Below are 22,131 nucleotides of genomic sequence, written 5' to 3'. Positions count from 1 at the left end.
GTGGCATTAATCAGGGAGCCTGGGCTCAAAAACAGTGACAGTGGGGCTGAAACTGGATAGATTGCAGGAAAGGAGCACTTAGGTCCAGAAAATCTTCTATAGAAACCATTGCATGGCTTGGGTTGCAATGTCACAGACACATTTTCTGAAAAATCCTTTCCTTAGGATTTTTCCTCCTGAGAAGCTGAGAAGCCTCAGGAACAAAATGTAAACATTGATTATCTGCTGCTGTGGAATGCAACAGGTGCATCTGGGATTGGCCCGTGTTGGTTGTTTCTAATTAATGGCCAACCACAGCCCAGCTGGCTCAGACTCTGAGACACAAGCTTTTGTTATCATTCCTTCTTTTTCTATTCTTAGCTAGCTGATGAAATCTTTTCATCTATTCTTTTAGTATAGTTTTAATATAATATATATCATAAAATAATAAATCAGCCTTCTGAAACATGGAGTCAACATTCTCATCTCTTGCCTCATCCTCAGACCCCTGTGAACACGGTCACATTGGAAGGTTAAAGATCACAAAGTTCAATGCCCTGCCATGAGAAATGTTCATTTCCTATTGGGTGACAGAAATTTTGAGCTTCCCACAAGAATTTCTTCCAGGTAATACAGGCAGGAACTGCAAATGCTGCAAGCTGAAATCTCCCTGTCTGACAATATCATGGAGCCACTGGCTCCTATTCACCAGGGGAAAAAGACTTTCTGACTAAAAGATAAATTTCCCCAGAGCAGAGGAGAAGCAGAAAAGGCATTTCAGGCTTGTGTAGACCCATGTAACTTCATCAGGAATAAATTAGCTTTCTGTGCCTTCTCTGCAACACAGAATTCCCACAAGAGGCTTGGAAAAACAAAAGAAATAATAACATTGGGAACAACTGCAAGCCTTTAGAGTCGAGTAGGAAAAAAATATATTAAAAACAACATTGTCCTTCAATCTGTGCATCAGCAAATCAGTTACAGTTTCTCCTGATTTTAATTAATTAACTTAATTAATCCTTGTTGACAAATGTGCTTATAAAAAACAAGAAGGGAGAACAAGTTGTAGCAAAGTAAATTTTTTATCTACTGATTTTCTGTCTCCAAAAATGAAGATTTTAGGTGGTAACATTACAGCACAATGAAGTTATTATCTCTGCCATCCTGAATTTTCTGGAAAACCTAATTTTGTGACACAGCACTACAACTTCCCACTCACTTTTCAGTAGGATTAATAACTGTATAAGAGACCTGCCAGCACAGAGGGGATTTCAACTTTGGGTTTTTAGGCCAGGTGCTTCTGTGCAGGAAGCTGTCATTGACAATGAAGATGGCAGAGTTAACAGCAAGGCTGAGAGATCAGCCTCTTCCCTTTGGAATTCTGTGATAATTCATGGCTGGGCTGCTGGACAGGACCTTTGAGGAGCCTCACACCCAGCTGGACAGACCTTTAGGGCCACAAAAGTTATTATAACTCATTCTTACCGAGTCCCTCATGATGGTGAGGAAAGTCCTCTTGAAGAGGATGCAGAACTGGGTGAGGCAGCTGGCAGAGAAGCTGTGGCAGCCTTCCGTGGAGGAGGAGTCCTGCAGGAACACGGACAGAACAAACCCCTTGCTCTGCAGCCCTGCTGCTCAATCGCAAGAGCCCGCTCACGTCAGCTGAGTGCGCCCAGAGCCCCCCTCCACCTAGGGAGGGTTTAAATGGGCTAAACCACGACACTCCCCCTGCAGAGCCCACAAATACCTCCTCAGAGGGCCGGTGCCACAGGAAGGGGTTCAGCTCGTGCTCCCCAGGCACGTCTCTCTTGTAGTCGGAGTCACAAATCCTCTCCCTGACCGCCCTGACCAGGCGGCTGCTCTGGTCCCCGTACTCGCCCGAGGCCACCTCCATCACTGAAACACACAACCCGGAGTCACTGCCCTGCTGGCACAGACATCTTCTCACGAAAAATCCTTTCTTTGGGGTTTTTTCCTCCTGAGAAGCTGGGAGGCCTCAGGAACAACATGTAAACATTGATTATCTGCAGCTGTGGAATGCAACAGGTGCATCTGTGATTGGTCTCATGTGGTTGTTTCTAATTAATGGCCAATCACAGTCAGCTGGCTCGGACTCTGTCCAAGCCACAAACCTTTGTTATCATTCTTTCCTTTCTATTCTTAGCTGGCCTTCTGTTGAGAACCTTTTCTTCTATTCTTTTAGTATAGTTTTAATGTAATATACATCATAAAATAATAAATCAGCCTTCTGAAACATGGAGTCAGATCCTCATCTCTTCCCTCATCCTGGGACCCCTGTGAACACTGTCACACTTTGCAAAGGTTGAAATTTCTGCTTTGCAAAGGTTGAAATTACTGCTTTACAAAGGGGAATTTACAAATTACTGCTTTGCAAAGGTTGAAGTTACTGCTGACCACGTACAAGCCTTGTTGTTAAATCCCCAATGCACTACCAAAACCAGATTTTAAATTTTTATATTTTTTTTAATTTTTAAATTTTTTTTTTTTTTTTTAGTACAGGCTTTAAAACGCCATGTGTAAATTCATATCCATACACAAACATTTAAATTTAAAAAAATTTAATTTATCTTTCCATAAATCTTCAGAGAGATCTCCTCATCCTGGAAGTTAAATGAAGTTCAGAGGAAACACAGTGAATACAGAAAATAGACAAAGTCTATTTTTGTGTCACTTTCCTTTTTTTTTTTTTTTTTTTAATTAAGAACCACACTGAAAAAACTCTCAATGCTCTAAGCTGTACTACTGGCCAAGATAAAAAGAAAACAAGCAGAATACCGAAGCCACTTTAAAAAGTTACTATTAGTTACTATGAAACACTAAAGAATACACTTTATCTTTCATTTCCTGAACCTCGACTTCTAACAGAGAGAAATATGCCCTAAATTGTACCACTAGGTGGCATTCAAATTACTTTGGAAAAAAAAAAAATTTGATTACTTTTGTTTTGGTGCATATATGGACAAAGCACATAAGAGTACATGCACAGAAGTATAAATCACACCATGGTTCCCTTTACCCTGAAGGTGATAAAAATATAAAATGATAAACTACAAAATAAATGAAATAAACCATCCAAGCGGTCCTTACCAAAATCTGCTGGGTTGTGGTAGGTTGGACAATTCAGCCCCAAATCTCTCAAGTAAGGGACAAGGTTTGTTACCTTCCCACGGTAAATGCACTGACCTTGACTTAGAACATAGAGCTGGAAAACAAGAAGAAAATAAAAAAAAAAAAGAAAAAAAGTAATAAGAAAAAATGTGAAGTTGTCTCAACCAAGAATAACCAAGTTCTTTAAGTTTTGACACCACTTTTAGTTGAAAAATCCTTTTTAAAGAAGGTTCAGATCATCTGAGTAGACTGGTCCATAGTCTCAACAGTGAAAAGAAAAAAGAAGAAAAAGAAAATAGAAGAAAAAGAAACAAGAAAAAATGTGAAATAGCATCAAAATATTTGAACCTGTTGCCTGATAACATCTCCTTGTCCCTGTGGGAAGAACAGCCTGGAGAGATCTGTCACCACTCGAAATTAACTTTGCATGGAATCACAACTAATGGAAAATTCAATGCCTGGAGCTGGAATTCTGCACACACTGCCTGCAGGACTTCAAACACATTAACACAGAAACACACTCATTGCAGCCCTTGGCACATGCTGAAAATAGGCAAGGAACTGGAGAGCCAAGCCACCTAATTTCCACACATTGTGGATATTTTGGGCAGGGATGGAAGGAGAGCTGGGCAGAACAGCAAACAGCTCCATCACTCTCACTTTTTTTTAGCCACGATTTGGACTTTAAATAAACCTCCCTGCCAGACTGGCAATCTGCAAGAGTTTGTTCACCTGTGGTGGTGGAGGTTTTCTCTCAGCTCTCACAGCACTAATCTAAATCCTCTGACAAGACTAAAATACATTTTTTACATCTAATCCAAACACACATGGTCCGCATGCCATTGTTGGCTTGGAGAGAAGTTCTCCAACTGACTTAATTTCAATTAATTTTCAATACTAAATCCAGTTGTTATTATTATTATTTCATGTGAATTAACTCCTCAATGCACACCTGTGTATCTAGGATACACAGATCTATTGCAGACATTGACACTGCAGCTCTCCTGCTTTTATATTGCTCTAATTTTCTTCAGTGCAAGGAGCAGTGCTGGGTGAAGGCATCACAATCACCAATAATCATGATTTCACAAACCTAACAGCAAGATTCAAACATTCCACATAAATAAAGGAAACAGGCAGAGAAGGAGGAAAAAACATAATAAAGAAGTATATTTTGTTGTTATTTATTTTATTTCTTTATATGATTTGAAGCCATCATTCAGAATTATTCATGTTTTTGATTAAAGAGGTGATTATGCCTTTTGATTAATTTTTTTTTGTTGTTTTGAGGGGTTTTGATGGTTTTTTGATTAAAAGGTGGTCATGCCTTGAAAGCATAAGCACCCCGAACTACAGATGAAGAGAAAATTTGAGAGCAATACCTGGTCAAAGAGCTCAAACAGCTTTGCACTGGGCTGGTGAATCGTGCAGATGATGGATCTGCCACCCTGGGCCAAAGCCTTCATCAGAGAGACCACCTGAAAACATGATGCACTGTCCAAGCCACTGGGAAAAATAAAACCAAACAAGTTTGTTATCCACAGGCACCACTCAAAACCAGCACATACATGGTATCCCTTTATTATCCTTTTACACATTTCCTCTGTATCAGTTTCATTTTATCATATGCCAACCTCATGCTTGTACTTCCCCATCAGGCTTTTAATTAAGTTGCAAGCATGCCTGAGAATGAAAAAGAGTATTCTCAAAGTGCCTTAAGGGACTTCTGCATTTTAGGGCTGCAGATTTAAATGCTCCCAGCTTTAATGAACAGATACATATTCATAGCTTTGCCAGCCTCCTCCCAGGCTGATCACATTCATTACCAAAAGTCACATTTTAAAACATTTACATTCAAGCAGTCTTTGCTGGAAAAATAAAATCCATGCCACAATATTTTCCTCTCTCTCTTTTCCTTCCAGTTTGTGAATGCTTTTACTTACAGCCCTACAATCCAGCAGTTTGTATCTGCTTTAAATATTATTTAGAGCCCCACAGTCCAGCAGTTTGTGTCTGCTTTAAATGTTACTTACAGCCCCACAGCCCAGCAGTGACCCAGGGGCACCAAGAACCCAAATAAAATTATTTCTTGGCCTAATTCAGTGCTTGCAGACAACACAAATGAGCTTTTTCCAAGGACTTAGAGGGGAATAGCTTTTCTGTAGCTCTGTTCTATTACCAAAACCATCTTTGCCTGTGTTTGATTTTTGGCCTTGCAGTACCTGGTGGGTTCATCAAAGAACATGACAGGGGGGTTGTTCACCAGCTCCAGAGCAATGGCCAGGCGCTTCCTCTGGCCCCCAGAGAGGCTCCCAGTCCTCGTGTTGGCACAGGTCAGCAAACCAAGGGCTGTCAGGATTTCCTTCACCTGGAGGGAGCAGAACATTGCAGGCTGTTGGAACATGGAAAACCTCCAGCCCCTTTGCTGATTTTCATGTTGGCTGCAGACCAGCTCACAACTTTGTTTCACCACCCACATAAAGCCTTTTTCCATTTAATGTCGTAGACATCTTTTATGAAAAATCCTTTCCTTAGGATTTCCCCTCCTGAGAAGCTGAGAAGCCTCAGGAACAAAATGTAAACATTGGTTATCTGCTGCTGTGGAATGCAACAGGTGCATCTGTGATTGGCCCATATTAGATATTTTTAATTAATGGCCAATCACAGCCCAGCTGGCTCGGACAGCGAGCTGAGCCACAAACCTTTGTTATCATTCCTTCCTATTCTATTCTTAGCTAGCCGTCTGATGAAACCTTTTCTCCTATTCTTTTAGTATAGTTTTAATGTAATATATATCATCAAATAATAAATCAAGCCTTCTGAAACATGGAGTCAGATCCTCGTCTCTTCCCTCATCCAAGAACCCCTATGAACACTGTCACAATCTAATGTATTTATTAGTCATTTATTAGACTCAGTGTTAACAGGGTTTTTTTTTCTGCCATTTACTGTTTTAACCCAAATTCTGCTTGCTTGTCCTGCATGACCTCACTCAGCGAGGAGGTGAAAAAGGAAATCAGCTCTTCTGTAGCTGTGTATTTATGGGTATGGCACTGACATCAAAAGAGCTCTGCAGCATGTGAGGGGTTCTTACACAGTGAAACCAAGAAGATTCTTTCAGTAGAGCTCTGGGGCTGTCTCTGCAAGGGATCTATAACAAAACCCAGTGGTTTCTGTGGAGCAGTGACCTGCTTTATCTCATCTCCTCTCCACAGTCTCCTATTTCAAGTGCAGCCATTGATTTCAGGTGTTTTCATTCCACTCAGGGTCAATGCAGTTGTCACAGGGACTCTCAGATGTTTGGGATTCCCTCAAGGCACAGCCTCAGGAGGGGCACAGCTTGTCCTAGGGCTTTTGGAGCAAAAGGAGAACAATCCCAGGCTCTAGCATTTGTTTCAGTGACTGTAGATCTGGGCTGGTATTCCTATATAAGGGAAATGGCTCTTTGGCTTCAATAAAAGCATGGACACAAAAATGAGAGAATTCATGAGCTACATTGCTCGTTCAATTAACAAACTCCAACACTTCAGAGGCAGAAAGCAGCCCAGACATTTAATACCTCACTGAAGTTTAGGAAACAGAGCCCACCATTTGTCAAAGCATCAAATGCTTGGATGGAGAGAGTTTTCCAGACAGAATGCCTGACCTGCTGAAAATTGGTGGCACCAACCAGGGCCTGACTCTTTGCTTGTCCTGATTTTGATTTCCAGGAGTTCTCTCTCCCAGAAAGGGGGAATAAAAAATTAACAAAACCCACTAAGCCTTGTTTCTCAAAAGAAGAAGCCCAACTACCTCATTCCCTTTATTTCTGGGAAGGGTAAACAGGACTCAGGCAGCACAAGCAAGGACAGCTAGAAACACACACTGTGGTTCACCTGAGGATTTTCATTGTCCCTGCTTTAAACAGAGTCTGCAGTCCTGCTAGCACAAGTGTATAAATTCATAACATTTTTCTGTGATAAACATTTACACTCCAATTTACAACAACAAAATGAATTATCTTCTGCACAGGCCAGTAACATGAACTAGAAAATTCTTCTAACATGTGTTGAATAAACACAGCACAGATTTTAACTCAAAGAGCTGCTTGTAATTACAGTGACAGTGTGAACAAGTGAATTAACTTGCTTAGCCTAACTTCACTAAAGTGTAAATGAACTAAAGCTTCCAAAGCACAATTAAGTTAACAGCTGTTTCTATATAAATTTATTTTCCAATAAGAAAACAACCTGTGTTTGTTTTCTTCACAACAAGTTGATTCCTGCAAGTTTCCCTTTCTGATTTTTCAAGGGTTCTTTTGAGTCTGAAGAAATGCCCAATTGCTCCAATTAGGAAATAAACACAGAGAAAGGACAGTCACAAAAGCAGCTGATCTACCTAGGGAAGTGCCACAGTTTTCATATTTCAGGAAAAGTTCTGTTTTTCCCCGTGGATTAGAGGGGCAGAGTCCCTAGTGCAGGTCCAGCTGGGTGATTTATCTCACCCCACATGAGATGCACACTGGAGAACCCAAGGTGCATTAACAGGAATCCTGCAGAACCTGGGGATTTGTTCCAGTAAACCTTTCACAATTTTCCAGTCTTGTGCTGAAAGCAGATTTCATGGAGACTGCAGTGAACATTCCCTCCTAATGCACATGTCAGCCTAGAGAATATGAATTATTCTGTCACTCCAAGTCCAGTGCAGTTCAGTGTTAGATTAAAAATGTCTGCTTCACAGAGCTCACTTCTTGGCATCCCCAGATTCCAGTTTGATGGGCACTGTACATACCATTTCTCTCCTCCCTTCATCTTTCTCTTGAAGTTTCAGATGAGCAGATACCTGGAATGCAAAACAATGGAATTTGATTTTTGAGCTGGTCGGAAGCACAGCCACCACTCAGAGGAGATGTCTCAGGCCCAGCACTCCAAGGTACCACTTAAACAACTCCTTTCAACCCAGTCAGGAAATCTGAACTGGAACTACAATGTTCCAGTCACAAGCATCACATTTTTCTGTGCAGTAAATAACTGAGTTTAATTTGACTTAGGCAAAGCACCCAACAGAAAATGTATTAGAAAAAATACCATCCACCACCCATTCTGCAACTCAAAGAGCTTTACAGGAAGATGGGAAAGTGACATATTTTGCACACCCAAAAACTTCCCAGATAATCCCAGAAACACAGTTTATTTGTGCTTCATTCTCACTGTAAGGATAACTGAACTCTGCCATTCTCCAGCATGCAAACAAGTGAGCAGAGAAATAAATAATCTTGTGAAAGATGTCATCTGCTGTCCTGAACGGCAGCTCCACAAAACAACATGATTAACCTTTATTAAAAGCAATTAAACTGTTAGGTAATTATTTTTTGTCAGAGCCTTGATTGATTAATTTTAGACAGCAGATATAATCTTGGCCAAATTCTGCAAAAGTGGTTGGTCCCGTCGGATTCTGATGAAAACACTCAAGTAAACAAAAGAGACAAAAAACTTCTCCAGAGAAAAGAGCCTTTGCAGAAAATCAGACACATAAAACCTGGAGTGATTTCTTCTGGCCTTAAAATTTGTGAATTGAGCTGGCACAGTGTGAGCAACCTGAGCCTTGTTTTGATAACAATTTCTGAGAAAAACTGGCTCATTTCTCAAGCTGAGCTACAGACACTTCCACACTAACTGGTCAAGCTGGCAATTCATAAACTTGCTGATGTGATGCAAAACAATGAGAAGAATTAACATTGCCTGTGCATCTTGGACTTACTCTGTTCCTGTTTTTGCCCCATGAAGAAATGAAAGAGATTTTATAAAATGTGTTAATTTTTAAAAAAGGCACAAAGGAGTAGAAGTGGCAGAGAGATCACACTGAAGTGTAAATACCAATTTTCAGTCAGAACATGAAAGATGGGGAGAAAGAGAGAGAGAGATGAGGTTACTCATCCACCACCCAAGCAAACAGATGGTCTCTACTGTCACAGACATCTTTTATGAAAAATCCTTTCTTTGGGATTTTTCCTCCCGAGAAGCTGACAGACCTCAGGAACAAAATGTAAACAATGGTTATCTGCTGCTGTGGAATGCAACAGGTGCATCTGTGATTGGCTCATGTTGGTTGTTTCTAATCAATGGCCAATCACAGTCAGCTGGCCAGGACAGAGAGCCCGAGCCACAAACCTTTGTTATCATTCTTTCTTTTTCTATTCTTAGCCAGCCTTCTGATGAAACCTTTTCTTCTATTCTTTTAGTATAGTTTTAATGTAATATATATCATAAAATAATAAATCAAGCCTTCTGAAATATGGAGTGAGATCCTCGTCTCTTCCCTCATCCTCGGACCCCTGTGAACACGGTCACACCCTACAAAGGCTCATTTGTGAAGAATGTCAGGTTCCATTCTTTAGATCTAAGGGGCAGACACTTAGATCTCCTTCCAAATCACAATGCTGGGCACAAACTGGAAATTATAGAAGGATGAGCCTGAAATGGAATTGAAGGCATCACCAAATTCCAAGAACTCTCACTGAGCGGGACCGGACAGGGATAACATCATGTGGCACTGCCAGGGGCAGGACCAAGGGCACAACACAAACCATTCTCCATTTCCCCCAGCTCAGATAAACGAGAGCAAGGGGCAAAGCTCACCATCATGGCCTCCTGGACAGTGAGGTGAGGAAGGAGCATGTCATCCTGCATGATGTAGCAGGAGACCTTGCGGAAGGAGCGCAGGTCGCGCGGCTGCCCGTTGATGAGGATTTCTCCTTTCATCCCCGTCTCTCTGAAACCAAACAACAACAGCCAGAGGTGAATCTCACCATCACTTGTGCTGCCAAATGACTGAGCACCTGCAAGTCTTAGGTGGTTGTTGCCTCTGTGAAATAAATTTGGTAGACTGGATAGAAATTAAATTATTTCCTAATTATGCTTTCTTTCATATAAACCTTCATGCCACAATGCTGAAAATTTTACTTAAAATGTATGCTGTCATATATAAACCTGAAGAAATATCACGAAATTAAACGTAGGGGTTTTTTTAGGTTTCTCTTCCTGGTTCCTTATGCCCCAAATGACAAGACAGAGACACCTTGTATGGCCATATGTCACAGACATTTTTTTATGAAAGTCCTTTCCTTAGAATTTTTTCCTCCTGAGAAGCTGAGAGGCCTCAGGGACAAAATGTAAATAATGATTATCTGCTGCTGTGGAATGCATCAGGTGGATTTTTGATTGGCCCATCTTGGATGTTTTTAATTAATGGCCAATCACAGCCCAGCTGGCTCGGCTCTCTGTCTGAGACACAAACATTTGTTATTCATTCCTTTCTATTCTATTCTTAGCTAGCCTTTTGAGAATCTTTTCTTCTATTCTTTTAGTATAGTTTTAATGTAATATATATCATAAGGTAATAAATCAGCCTTCTGAAACATGGATTTAAATCCTCATCTCTTCCCTCATCCAAAGACCCCTGTGAACACGGTCACAGCCATACAAGACAGGATTTAAAAAATGAAACACAGTCACTGCATTTTGGGGAAGAAGGCATCAACATTATGGAGTGATGACTAAAAAGAGTAGATTTTTCAAGTGTTTATGTGATTTTAAAAAACATCACAAACATAAGACACTGAGTCAGATTTGTTACACTGCCAAAAAAGGAGGTTTTCTTTATATGTGTGTTTTTTGGATTTTAAATTGCTTTTTATTTTTGGATCAGACCTGTTGAGAGATAAATCCCAAGTGACCAAAACAGGATACAGAGGAAAAAAGATAAGCAAAAAGAATCTAATTGAAAATCTTTGAAGTGCCTGTTTCTGACAAACTGTAAGCCAAAATTTCTTCTCCTGTTGTCTCCGAGGAGCCCTCAGACTCAGTGATTTTATCTTAACTTGGGATTTTCATTGGTACTGACCTGTATCCTGCCAGAATATTCATCAGTGTTGACTTCCCAGCTCCTGAAGGTCCCATAATTGCAACGAGTTCTCCACTGCTGAACTTCCCTGAAATTCCTTTCAAAAGGGTCTTATAACCTGGAAGGAGAAAGAAAAGTTCACTGAACCCTCAATCACATCTGGGGAGCAATGAAAGCTCATTTCCACTGGATATTGACGACAAACAGGCATTAACAGCCACCTCCTGAGAGGCTGATGCCAACGTCAGCACGCTGCAATATCAAAATAACTATCAAAATAAATAACTATAAAAAATAACTATCAAAATAACTATCATAAATGACTATCAAAAGCCTAATTGTGAGCAGGAGCAGCAGTTCCTGCCATGACACAAATGGGGTTACAGGGTCTCACACACTTGCCTCACTGCAGGATGGTTTTTAAACAGGGCTATGAACCTTGCTGCCATTCTCCATGTGGCAGCTATACAAAATAGTAAAATGCTGTAATACTATAAGCATTCTGAGGCCTCCCAGAGTATTTTAGCAGGTTGTTGTTAAAATATTCAACACTCCAAATTAACAGTCTTGGAGCAGGCTGCCCTCCAATCACTGCAGTTTCAGTGCCAAAATTCTGCCCTCTCACCAAAACAGCAACTTCTTAGAGAGAGCAACAGCTGAGATCTCAAAGGCCTTTTTCCATATAAGAAATGGAAAAAATGTCCTGTATGACAAGAAACTCAGCCAAAGGAGATACACAAACATCTTCGTTCTCTTGCCACGAGAACTCTCTTACCAGAGGAACTCAAAAGGCTTTTCTAGACAGGGAGACTGACCACAGGAACTGTAAAAACAAATTCTAGGGAAAATTTAGAGTGAAGAACATGCAGGGTCTTTTTCTCATTTAGATTAATCCATTCCAAAACTTCATGCCACCATAATTACATCCTCAGGCAAGGTTGTTCTGGAGACAACACCACCTTCTTCAAGCATTTCAACTTATTTCTGATTTAATTATCTTTGCCAGTAAACCTTTATTAAAAACCTTAACTCCATGTTATTCTAAGTGTAAGCAAACTGCTCCAAGGAGAATTCTAGATATGGACCAATTGCATCCACCTTGCCCTGCAGGATTTCCATGTAAAGGCATAAAAGCTGTGTAAGGAAGATGGGGAGAGCCCTGACCAGCATTTAAATTTTTCAGGATTTCTTTCCCTTTTGTCTTTTTTTTTTTTCTTTGCTTGCTTACTTTATTTTAATTACCAGTGCTTCTAGCTAAAGCTTCTAATAATAAAAAAATGCTAAGTAAGGTGTCAAAAGCCAATCTCACATGTTGGCAATGTTTATGCGGTTCAATTAAAACTAAAACAGAAGGGTGGAAAATCCATTTAAATGCAGAGTCAGGGTTTGGCAATCCATTTTGCCACCCTGGTGGATATGCAGGCAGGATGTAAATTCCTCATGTAAACTATCCCAGGGCTCTCATGATCAGCACAGGCTGCAGCTGGAACATGGAAATGCTGAAAAAACCCCAAATTGTCTGCAAGCTCCTAGAAAAAAGAATTGTGGGTTATCTTCTGATTTCTCCTTCTTCCTAACTTCATTATTTGTTTTCATCTCCACTTATTCTCTTTAAATTTCCTCCTTGTCACCATTCTCTATTCACACTCCTCCTGTGCCACAAGAGAGCAAATTTTGCACCAAAACCATTGTCATGCTGCTGTGGGTTCTCCCAGATCCTCTTCCCCAGCACACCCAGCCCAGGGGCAATTCAATAGCCACAAAACCTCTCTAGAAATATCTGATCCTACAATTTTCATGGCAGATGTCCTAGAAAATGTAACTGTCCAAATGGACCAAAAAAACCATTTTCTTGAGTGCCTCGTGTTTGTTTTTTTTGTTTTTGTTTTTTTTTTTTTTTTTTTTTTTTAAACAGGCCAGTAATTTTTCACTATAAATCTTGCCCTGGACCTAGAGGAAACAACTTGTTTGGAAGGCAGCAGGGTCACAGGTACAGAAATAGCAGAGTACCCACAGAGCCTGTTCATGGCACCAGTCCTGAAAAGGAAAGCAAGGACACTCTATCAAAAGGAGCAGCAGCTCTGAGGAGAGAAATCCATGGCACCCCACAAGGTCAGGCAGCTTGTCCTTCACACCAAGGTCTCCAAGCACAGCAGCATCTGAAGGCAAAGGGCAGGAACAATCAGGCCTTTCAGGCACGGCAATGTTTAATAAACTGGAAATGCAGGAACAAAGTCCTTCATTCTCCCTCTTCAGTGTAATGAGAGCCTGCTCCCTCCCAACCCTGTTAAACCTGTAAGAGACTTAAATATCAGAATGTGCCACCAATTATTTGCGTTGTGCACCAGGCAGTAAATATTGCACAAACTCATGAGGGAGGATAAAAAATGTGCACTGCCATCAACGAGGGGCATGCAAGCTAAAATACAGGCTCAGCAGCTGCAAACACGTGGAAACATAGATATCACTGCCTAAAACTGAAACCTTTCCTCTCCCTATGTAGGGCTGTGAGATTTAACATTACACTCATTAAAGTCACTTTTCCAGAGTTTCACAAGCGATGATTGGTTTTATCTTTAACTGCAGTATCTTCCCCCTCATGACCTTCACGTGTTCCTGCCCCTCTGATAGAGGTTTCCATTTTAAGTATCCTGCACACGATGTTAAATCAGAGCAGGGCTCATCACAGAGACACAGAATCAGCCTGGAAAAGACCTCCAAGATCATCAAGTCCAAGCTTTGGCTGAGCATCGCCCTGTCAACCAGCACAGAGCACTGAGGGACACATCCAGTCATTCCTTGGACACCTCCAGCCCCTTCCTATGCCTGGCCACCCTTTCCATGGAGAAATCCTTCCTGAAATTCTCAGCAAGTCATTTGCAATACAGTAGAGAAATATGCTTCAAGAAGAAATAAAAGAAAAGCCCCAGAACTATGAATATTAGATTAGGATCCTAATCACTGGCATTTTGAGTTGCTACCGACCCAAACTCTTCTCCTCCTTTGGCTGGAAGTGCATAATAAGCTTTTTCCATTACAAAGGTTAATTTAGCAAACCCACAAAAAAAAGATTTGACACTGTGGCAGCAGTGTGGTGCCCCAGTATAATCCTTTATGAGGAATTAAAGTCCCCTGAGCAACCACAGTCTCCCCTTTCAGAATATTGAGGCTAATCTTCAGCGGAATCAGTTGACCTAAAACTTCTATACGGGGCCACATGTGCTTCACGAGAAACAGATTATGCATTTGGAGGGGATTGTGTTCTCACTGTTCCACATCCACCTGCCATACATCAGGGAGTTCTCACTGCCTTCAACCCCAGCAGCCCTGCCACCCTGTTCTTCTAAAGCTCTTCCAAGCCTTCTGATGTTTACATTTTTGTAGTGGAGTTTCTCACGCGCTTTTCATGTAAATAATGATTGTTCTGCATTCCTTTCTGGAGGAGGAGAGAATCGATGGTCAAACTGTTGGTTTGACCAGTGTTTTTCACACTCCCTTTGGACTCGACTTACACCAAGAGCAAGTGTACAATTGTGACTTTCTCCTTTTTCACTTCTCCTAAAATTGTTTCAATTTCCAATGGAAATCAGCCTGGATCTTCTGTTTTCCTATGTCCCCTCCTGAAGTTTCTGTGACACAACCTCACAGCCTTCTAGTGACGTTTACAGGATGATTACCAATATATATTTTAAAATATATATTTAGGGGCTGATACATGTGGGAATTTTAACATCATTTTTCAAGAACTACTTAAAATACGGATTTGACATTAACACGCCATCACGAACCAGAACAACCCCTCAGCAAATTTCTCAGCCCAACCCCCTAAAAATAGACCAGAGCAGAAACAAATCAAAACTGAAACAGAAAATTCTAGCAACACAAAACTTTTTGGTCTTCATTTCACCTCACATTACATTCTGGAGTTCAAATGCTTGTCCTGAGGAGCAGAATGTGCTTTGTGTTCCCATGTTAGGATTTCCCTTGAACTCAAACGTGAGGTGTGACCGTGTTCACAGGGGTCCAAGGATGAGGGAAGAGATGAGGATCTGACTCCATGTTTCAGAAGGCTGATTTTTTATTTTATGATATATATTACATTAAAACTATACTAAAAGAATAGAAGAAAGGATTTCATCAGAAGGCTAGCTAAGAATAAAAAAAGAAAGAATGATAACAAAGGTTTGTGGCTCAGACTCTCTGTCCGAGCCAGCTCACTGTGATTGGCCATTAATTAGAAACAACCACATGAGACCAATCCCAGATGCACCTGTTGCACTCCACAGCAGCAGATAATCAATGTTTACATTTTGTTCCTGAGATCTGTCAGCTTCTCAGGAGGAAAAATCCCAAGGAAAGGATTTTTCATGAAAGATGTCTGTGACAGTGAGGCACAGTGATATTTGAGCAGGCTCACAGCTGAACCTCCTGCCTGGCCTGAGCAGATCTCCCTTCCAGAGATGGGATTCCCTCCCTGCCTGGCAGCAGCACAGACCCCCAGAAGCCCCTTTTTTCAATGAATGCACAGAGGTGACCTCCTGTCTCTGATGAAGACACTAAGGGAGCTCTCCTTGCTCAAGTCAACCAAATTTTTTTACTATTGGAATCAGCAAAGGGAGAAACATGTTGATGGTTTTATCTGCTTCCTCATGGATTTTACAGAGATTTATGGGGAGATCTGGTTTTCTGATTAATCATAATTTCTGTGCCATTCCCACAGAAATTATGATTAAGCTGGAAAGAAGCAAACCATCCCCTCCTCATCCTCAGGGCAGGAATAATGCTTCAGGATGTGTCTGAGTCAGCAGCAATTAAAACATAACCAAAACCCACTCCTACCTCACAGTGAATTTCCTCAGGTAAACACCACCTCTGGATTTTTTGACTGAAATGCTTCATTCATTTGCATTCCATTGTCAGTAATCGTCGTTTGTCACTCAGGGAAATGCCACACAGACTCGTGGAAGTTTCTAGGTGCTCTAACCTATTTCTGCCTCCGTCTGTGGGCACCCAGACCCCGTCTCAGGTCCCAGGTGAGCACAGCAGGCTTTCCCTGCCTGCTGCAATTAGAGCAGGATTTGCCCTTCCCAGTGTATTTGAACTGATTCTCTTTCATCACAAGCTCTTCTGGGGGCAGGAAATCACTGCTGAAATCCTGGAACTGCTCAAAGGTTCCTCAGAGCATTGACTGAAGTAAAAGGGAACAGGGAAAATTCAACTCAAGCAGCGCCAGTTTGGCAAAGCCACAAACAACTGGAAACTGAGCCACAAAGGAATCAGCATTTGGCACTTAAAAATCAAAACCAGAGACATCATAACCTGCTCTTTCTGCGCTCCCCTGCCAGGCAGAAATGAAGCATTCCTTTATTAAAAATGAAATAATTGTACAAGGACTATATTTCTACATCTTTTTGTGGTGTATTTTTTGGATAGGATGCATTCCTGCTGAGAAATAACCAGCTGGAAATACAGAAGACAGCTCTGGCAACTACTGTATTACTTACCTGCTTTCCTTTAATGCTTTCAACAAGAAACTGCTTTTTAAACAGCAGTTTAAATTTCAATCCACGAATTTGTTCTCTTACTGTACTATCGGCCAAATTGTTTCTTAAATCATGACAAGAAACCACAGCAATTTCTTGGCATTGTATATTGACCCATTAAAGAATCCCCATTGTATTTTTCTATTCTAAAGCTTGTCAGCTCAGCCCTCACCTCCTCCTACATCAATTAAAAAATTCCCCAAACTTATTTAGAAGTCCAGGGAATTTTTTGGCATTGTATATTGACCCATTAAAGAATCCCCATTGTATTTTTCTATTCTAAAGCTTGTCAGCTCAGCCCTCACCTCCTCCTACATCAATTAAAAAATCCCCAAATTTATGTAGAAGTCCAGGGAATTCTCCAGCACTAAACTGAAATAAGGGGACATGGAGCCAAGCTGTCACATCTTTCCCCTTGAGGTAGGGGCAAGGAATCCTCCCATTAAGGAAAAACACTCCTGGAAAATTCAGTTTTCTGCGGTCCACGAGATCCACCAGCGTCCCACCTCGATGCCAAAGGCCTTTCCCTGGACTATGAATTGGACTGGAACTGCACAAGGAAGGGAAAAGCAGGATAACTTGGTGCCATGTCACACTGAAGGTGGAGTTAGCAATTTATGGCTGAGAAAAGGACCTTGCAGAAGTCCACCCAAACTCTGGGAACATCCTCAGGTGATCTGGAACTTCATTTGCAGATTCTTCAGATTCCTATCACAAACCTGAACAGCTGGGAAATGCTGGCAGACACTCAGTGGAGGAGCACAATATGAGAAACGCACACAGAGGTAACAGCTCAAGGCCAGATTTGCATTTGGAGGTGTAATGAAACATTAGTCAGGAAACATTTTTCCTTATCATTTTTACATCATCCTTTTCCAGGTGTGAACATGCCAGAAAGAAATTCCCTTGCCTGTTCCTTCCTCATCTCTTATTCACTTTCTGCATCTCAGCCCTTTCCTCACTCCTGAGAAGCCACCCTCAGAAAACATCTTTGTGTTTACTACAAGGGACCACTCCAATCTGCTTCATCCAGTGATTTTCCACCTAAACCAACATTAGATCAAAGGCAGGGTGTTTCCCTAAGCTGGAATATATTTACCATATATTTCTAATTCTGTTTTAACCCAGCCAGGGCACTGTGTTCCCCACCCACTGCTTGAGTACAGAGCACTTTCCTCTTCCTGCTATCAACAGGGTTTGTAGATGCTTCAGTTTGTAAATTCTCACTTGAAAGGGATTATCTGTATCAGTTGATGATTATTTAAATAATTTGGATTTCAAAAACCCTCTTGATGTGGATTATTTAAATGGAGGTTCCTTTCCCAAGCTCCACACTGCGTTCAAACAAGCTTAAGTTAAAGTGAATTACAGGTACAGATACTTGGGAAGAAAAAAAGCATCTTTTAATTCCCAGAAAATCTAGGCGACAGAAACAGCTTTCCTGACAAACAGAGTGAAAAAAATATATTGCTTTAATAACAGGCACCTTCCTAATTTTATACTGGTTTGAACTGCACCTCTACAAAGCCTGGAGGGGCAAACTCACACTAGAAATAATAAACATGTTTGAGCCTACAAAATAAAACCCATCTGTGAACTCATATGTCGCTGGTTCATAATTTCTGCCATCCAAAAGTGAGCAAACCTTTTCCACTAATCATCTTCTCACTCTAAAACTTTAGCATCAACACATGCACACATTTCTGCTCTGTTCACACAGTCTCTCAGGGACACTGAACAATAGGATTCTCCATTGTCTAAGCCCTGAGCCCTGCTTTAGGACAATTAAGGGAATTTGCAATTGTAATGTGTTCTGGTACCTTGCCTCAGAGAAACGACCTTCGTTATGTAAATGTCTATAAAACAGCAACCAGCAGCACCAAAACATCAGGACAGAAAGGGCAGAGAAGCCAAGGGGGTGCTTGAAGTAACCAGATCCAGTTCCAGCTCAGAAATGAGGAATCCATTCCTCCCCACCTAGACAAATAAGTCTTCCAAGCTTTAAAAAAAGAAAAGAAATCCCCCTGTGGGCAGCAAAGCTCTTTCTTTGTAGTGGACTAAACTGCATTTCTTAATATAGCCCACAGCCAGGCCTTGTCAAGCATATAGCTCTTGATCCCCAGCCGATTTCCCACTTAGTGGTCATGAGGTGGATTAGTCCTAACCCAGCTGCAGGGCTTAGCCCCTGCTCACAGCAAGGCCGGGGGTGCTCAATCTGCCTAATTTGACACATCAAAATGTTCGATGCTGAACCCAAATTCATTTCTAGGGCCCATAAATTATCAGTGGGTAGGAACCAGCACAGCAAACTGGTGATTAATTCGATTTATTTTGCATTCCTGCTCTGGGAAAGGATAAATAACCCTGTGGAAATGCCTCTGTCTTCACTACAGTGGGAGTTTAAGACAATTAGCTTAGGTGAGCCTCTTGATGCTGTGAGAAATCCCATCTACTGCCAAGAAAATGATGGCTGACTTTAGCACCTTTTTCGTGGGTTGAAATGCCAGTTTGATTGTGGTCCCTCATTTGCTTGCACCATCACAGGGATCGCACACTCCCAATCTTCAGGCTGGATTGGAGCTCCACACCTTCAGATTCTCATCAGGAAGAGCAGCCTGGCCATGCTCAGGATGCACAAAGGTATCAGATGTTATTTTCACTCTGATAACTGGGGACAATTCACACATTTTTTTCTTCAAGTTATCCCCTGGTTCCAGCACACAGCCCTGTGCTGGCAGCACTGGGTTTAAACTTCACCTCAGAGCCTGAAAAACCCAAACGGGCTTTGGAAAATGCTAATCAAAAGCTAAATATTTAAGGACAAACTTAAAAGTTTTTGAGTTTGGTCTGTGTGAATGCCTAACGTTAGACACCACTTCCTCTGTGCTGAACAGTAACTTCCTTCTGTGGCAAGTCAGGAAAACACACAATAAATTGGAGCCTAAAAAGTGATTGTGAGCCCCCAAGCCAAGATTTATGACACACAATGTGACGGTGTTCACAGGGGTCTGAGGATGAGAGAAGAGATGAGGATCTGACTCCATGTTTCAGAAGGCTTGATTTATTATTTTTGATATATATTATATTAACACTATACTGAAAGAATAGAAGAAAAGGTTTCATCAGAAGACTAGCTAAGCTAAGAATAGAAAGAGAAAGAATGATAACAAAGGTTTGTGGCTCGGGCTCTGTGTCCTGGCCACCTGACTGTGATTGGCCATTAATTAGAAACAACCAGATGAGACCAATCCCAGATGCACCTGTTGCATTCCACAGCAGCAGATAATCATTGTTTACATTTTGTTCTTGAGGCCTCCCAGCTTCTCAGGAGGAAAAAATCCTAAGGAAAGGATTTTCCATAAAAGATGTCTGTGACAACAAAATCTCCAGTAACTGCAGGTCACGTTGTATAATAGCAGAGAATGATGAGAAGGCCAATCAGGCAAGAAACCAAGTTCCAGCAGAGGGAGAATCTTAAACCAAGCTGTAGATTATAAAGAATCTGCAAAGTCCTTCAATTTCATTGTTCTCTCAGATCCATGGACTAGATATTAAACTTATGCAAGACACTGGATGTGACAGTTCACATTGTGCAGTCAAACAAAAAACGTCCTGACTCAGTAAAGATTCCACTCCTTTGAAACCCTGAAATAGGAATTATGAGCACCATGCTCCTTCTCTGCTATCCTGGCTGCTCATCATTTTATTTTAGTATCTGAATGCTGCTCTTCCTCAGGATAACTCATTAGTTACAACACTCTGTTGGGCTTGCAAGCCCCCTAATTTTGAGTTTGAAGGTTTAATAGACTATACAACTTATCTGGAGAGCCCACACCTCCAAGGGACAAAAAACAGAGGTGGATACAGAATTCTGGTTTTCTTGACAAATGTTCCAGCAACAGAAGAAAGGAACAAAGTGTCATCAATATTGTGGCAAACCTCCTTGCCCCTTGCTACTACTGCTTACACCTCCCCACTGTGCTGGGAGATGGATGGGTTTGTGCCAAACTCCTTTAATTCCGTGGCTTTTATGGTTATCACCAGAGCAGAAACATCTAGGCAACCTATGTTTCTTTGAATTCACCTTTTTTGCCTCTTTTTTATTTGATTCTGCAGCCTTCTAGTGAGGTTTACAGAATAATTACCATTACATGTGAGTCCAGGGGTCTTATTCTTATTCTTATTCTTACTCTTATTCTTATTCTTATTCTTATTCTTATTCTTATTCTTATTCTTATTCTTATTCTTATTCTTATTCTTATTCTTATTCTTATTCTTATTCTTATTCTTATTCTTATTCTTCTCGTTCTCATTCTTATTCTCATTCTTATTCTTTTATTCTTATTAATATACTGCTATTATTGTTATTATTGCTACTATTGTTAGTATTTTTATTGTCACCATGCTACATCCATGCCAAGATTCAGTTCTTGGGATTATTCTTATTCTTATTCTTATTCTTATTCTTATTCTTATTCTTATTCTTATTCTCGTTCTCATTCTTATTCTCGTTCTCATTCTTATTCTTGTTCTCATTCTTACTCTAATTTTTTTATTCTTATACTGCTATTATTTTTATTATTGCTATTATTGTTATTATTTTTATTATTACCATGCTACATGCACGCTAAGATTCAGTTCCTGGGTTTTTTTCCTGTGGAATGTTTCTGCCTGACAGAGTTAAAGCTGCTCCTCTTCCCTGCACAGGCACATGGAGCCCATATGCCTGCAGCCAGGGATAGAGAATGACAATTAAATAGGTCAATGAACGAGAGTAACCCTCCAACATGAATGCAAATAAATCTCTACTTGCAGCAGGACCTGATGGCTCCAGAAGCAGTTATTTACATGTTGAAGCATTTTGGAGATCTGGGGCATGGCTTGTACTTTGCCTGGACAGAAAATAGCTACCCTAATTTATCTTCAACCCTTAGGAAATATGAAAGGAGGGAAAAAAAAAAGTATGAATGACGCAGAGCTTCATCTTTCCTCTGAATCTGTAGAATTGTCTTTTCCAAGCAATACCCACAGCCTAATCTTTGTCTGATAATTGCTTTTTGCTGCCTTTTTTTTTTTTTTTTGTTTAATTGCCTTTGTTTCTATTACTTGAGCACACAGGAAAGGTCTTTCCTGACAAAAGCAAAGCCAAGCCAGTTAGAAATGAAAGGCTGACACATTCCCTGGGATGACAAACTGGAGTCACGAGCCTGATGCACCGTGAGATGAAAGCTGTTTGTGTGTGACAATCAGGCAGAAAGCAATTTCTCATAATTGCAGCACCTTCATACATCAAGGTACAAACAGTGTTATTCACAGGCTCACAAACAAATAAAACCAGAATCCTTCACAGCAGCCCCTTCTTTTTGGAAAAAAAAAAAAAATAAAGGAAGAAGGAGGGAAGGGGAAGAAGCAAAAGTAAAACTTTGGCTCTTTCCTCCTGTCCAACTCTGTAAGGGTTAAAGGTTAACCCTTACACTTAAAATCTTACTGCCCTGAAGAGACAAACTCAGTTTTGGACCACTATTTCAGCTGCTTACTATTCAGCAGGGGCAAAATTGAGTCAATTTTTGAAACGCTGGGGTTTCATATCAAGGTAAAT

The 22,131-nt window shown here is 40.8% G+C and overlaps 1 protein-coding gene across 4 annotated transcripts in view; it reads right to left on the bottom strand.

The window, feature by feature from the left end:
- The window catches only part of ABCG1 (ATP binding cassette subfamily G member 1), a 64,353-nt gene that overhangs the window by 14,946 nt on the left and 27,276 nt on the right, over positions 1-22,131 (bottom strand). For all 4 annotated transcript variants that reach the window (XR_010031354.1, XR_010031352.1, XM_063181263.1 and 1 more), the window contains exons 3-10: positions 10,990-11,107; positions 9,726-9,858; positions 7,879-7,929; positions 5,331-5,476; positions 4,491-4,614; positions 3,088-3,202; positions 1,727-1,875; positions 1,465-1,566 (exon numbers count right to left, since the gene is read on the bottom strand). Coding sequence is in view for 2 of the 4 variants with exons in the window: in XM_063181263.1 (XP_063037333.1) it covers positions 1,465-1,566; positions 1,727-1,875; positions 3,088-3,202; positions 4,491-4,614; positions 5,331-5,476; positions 7,879-7,929; positions 9,726-9,858; positions 10,990-11,107 (938 nt within the window). In the remaining 2 variants the exon portion in view is untranslated. The remainder of the gene's footprint in view (positions 1-1,464; positions 1,567-1,726; positions 1,876-3,087; positions 3,203-4,490; positions 4,615-5,330; positions 5,477-7,878; positions 7,930-9,725; positions 9,859-10,989; positions 11,108-22,131) is intronic.

This window comes from Melospiza melodia, chromosome 2, assembly GCF_035770615.1.
Source record: "Melospiza melodia melodia isolate bMelMel2 chromosome 2, bMelMel2.pri, whole genome shotgun sequence".
Lineage (NCBI taxonomy): Eukaryota > Metazoa > Chordata > Aves > Passeriformes > Passerellidae > Melospiza > Melospiza melodia.
Note: the sequence above shows the minus strand (reverse complement) of the source record. Positions and strands in the feature narration are given on the sequence as shown.